General features: G+C 56.5%; 1 protein-coding gene across 1 annotated transcript in view; it reads left to right on the top strand.

Moving 5' to 3' along the window:
• The first annotated feature begins 243 nt into the window (after positions 1-243).
• ADAM9 (ADAM metallopeptidase domain 9) overlaps positions 244-1,803 on the top strand; it is a 23,206-nt gene continuing 21,646 nt past the window's right edge. Inside the window, exons 1-2 of the mRNA XM_017732632.1 lie at positions 244-259; positions 634-717. Coding sequence (XP_017588121.1) covers positions 244-259; positions 634-717 — 100 coding nt within the window. The remainder of the gene's footprint in view (positions 260-633; positions 718-1,803) is intronic.

Raw genomic sequence — 1,803 nt, forward strand, 5'->3', positions numbered from 1 at the left:
CCCCCACAGGGGCCCCCTCTGCCCCAAACGGGGCCCAGCCGGGGCTCGGGCACCCCTCCCTCGGGTGGGCACCCTCCGCGCCCCCGGAAAGCGGACACCCTTCGCACCGGAGAAAGGCTGTCAGGGGTCTGTGTTGCCAGTAACGGGCAGCGGGCCGCCTCGCCGGCCACATCAGTGACTGATTCCATCCGGGCTGGCCGTTGTGCTGCGTGGCTCCTCCCAGTGTCACCTCGCCCTGTGGGAATGGGAGGCAACCCAGGTTCCGGTGCATCTGTGCTCTTTTCCGTAGTAAATTGGCTCCACTGAGCCAGTCTCCGTGTTTGCCCTTTGTGTCGGGTTAAGGGAGAATCGCTCCTATCTGAACCATAGGAGGGACAAAATGTCTCTACTTGGATGTCAGGAAATCTCACTGCAATGGGTTTTCTCACTGTGCTTTATTCTAGTCACAAAGTCCGCGCTGGAGCCAGCGAACAGCCCTAATCCAGTGCTCGGCTCCGAGGTCTCATTTGTGGCTTCAGACACTGCAGACCTCCAGGATTTATTGGTTGGTTTTACCTGGTTCCTCTCCCAGAGCACCTTCCACTGTGCCTGCTGATGTGGGTGTCGCCAAGTGTGCTCCCCCTGGCTGAGCAGATGAGCAGGGATTTGATTTGACCCGAACGGTGTGCTCAGAAGCTGACCCAGCTGTCCCAGTGGTGGCGTGTCTGGAGCCTAGAGGTGTGTTTACAGTCCCTTGTATCGCAGGGCTGCAGTAGTGGTGCTGAGTGACAGGAGAAGCCAAAGGACATGGATGTGGCTCTTGTTTGAACCCGGGAATCTCATGCCCCTCAGGCAGGAACCACAGGATGATTCATGTTTTCATCATTTGTACAGTGCACAGAGGTATCTGTATGTGATCCATGCTATTATCATAATCCATAAGGAGCCTTCTGTATCTTGAGTAATGCCCAAGCACTGACTGGGCATTCCCAAGCTCTTTATTCTCTGACTCAAGAGCTGTGTGCAGCTTCTGTAGGGGATGGAGATGGATTCCTTCAATATTGTGTTTGTCTGGGCTCTTTTAGGCTGCATATTGTGCTACCTTGCCATTACTTGCTTGTAATGTGATGGGTCTGTCATGTGTTTGTTCCTGATTTTTCTGGAGGATGAGACAGAGCTCCAAAGATGCCCTGACAGGTTGTCCATGGGCCACTAGTGGAGCAGGGCAATATGCCTGGTGCTTGTAGCGGGGGACAAAGCCTGTGACGCCTTCTCATTCTAGGGAGTTTCCTGTGCTCACCTGTACCTGTGGTATTGCCCAGCCAGGGGCTGACATGATGAGTTCTCATGTGCTTCCAACATATTATGAAAAGGTTCTTCCCCAGGGTGGTGGGGCACTGAACAGGCTCCCGAGGGAAAGATCACAGCCCCAAGGCTACCAGAGCTCCAGGAGGGTTTGGACAACGCTCCCAGGGATGCACAGGGTGGGATTGTTGGGGTGTCTGTGCAGGGCCGGGAGCTGGCCTCGATGACCCCCGTGGGCCCTTTCCAGCTCAGGATGTTCTATGATTCTTTGCTTCCAATGTGGAGTGCAGTTTTTTGGCAAGAAAGGCCAGCAGAGCCGTGGTGGCCGCAGTCTGCGCTGACACCAGCTCCCCTTGTGGGCGTTTCCTTCGGGACCCCATCGCTTTTGGTACCTGGTAGCTTTTAGTCCAAAAAAGCACTGGAAAGGTTGAGGGTCTTCCCGCCCCGTCCGGGTGTCCCTGGGGCGGTGCCGCTGCCCACGGTCCGTGCCGGGCCCGGGGCGGGCGGGCGGACGGCTCC

This window comes from Corvus brachyrhynchos, unplaced genomic scaffold, assembly GCF_000691975.1.
Source record: "Corvus brachyrhynchos isolate BGI_N302 unplaced genomic scaffold, ASM69197v1 scaffold150, whole genome shotgun sequence".
NCBI lineage: Eukaryota > Metazoa > Chordata > Aves > Passeriformes > Corvidae > Corvus > Corvus brachyrhynchos.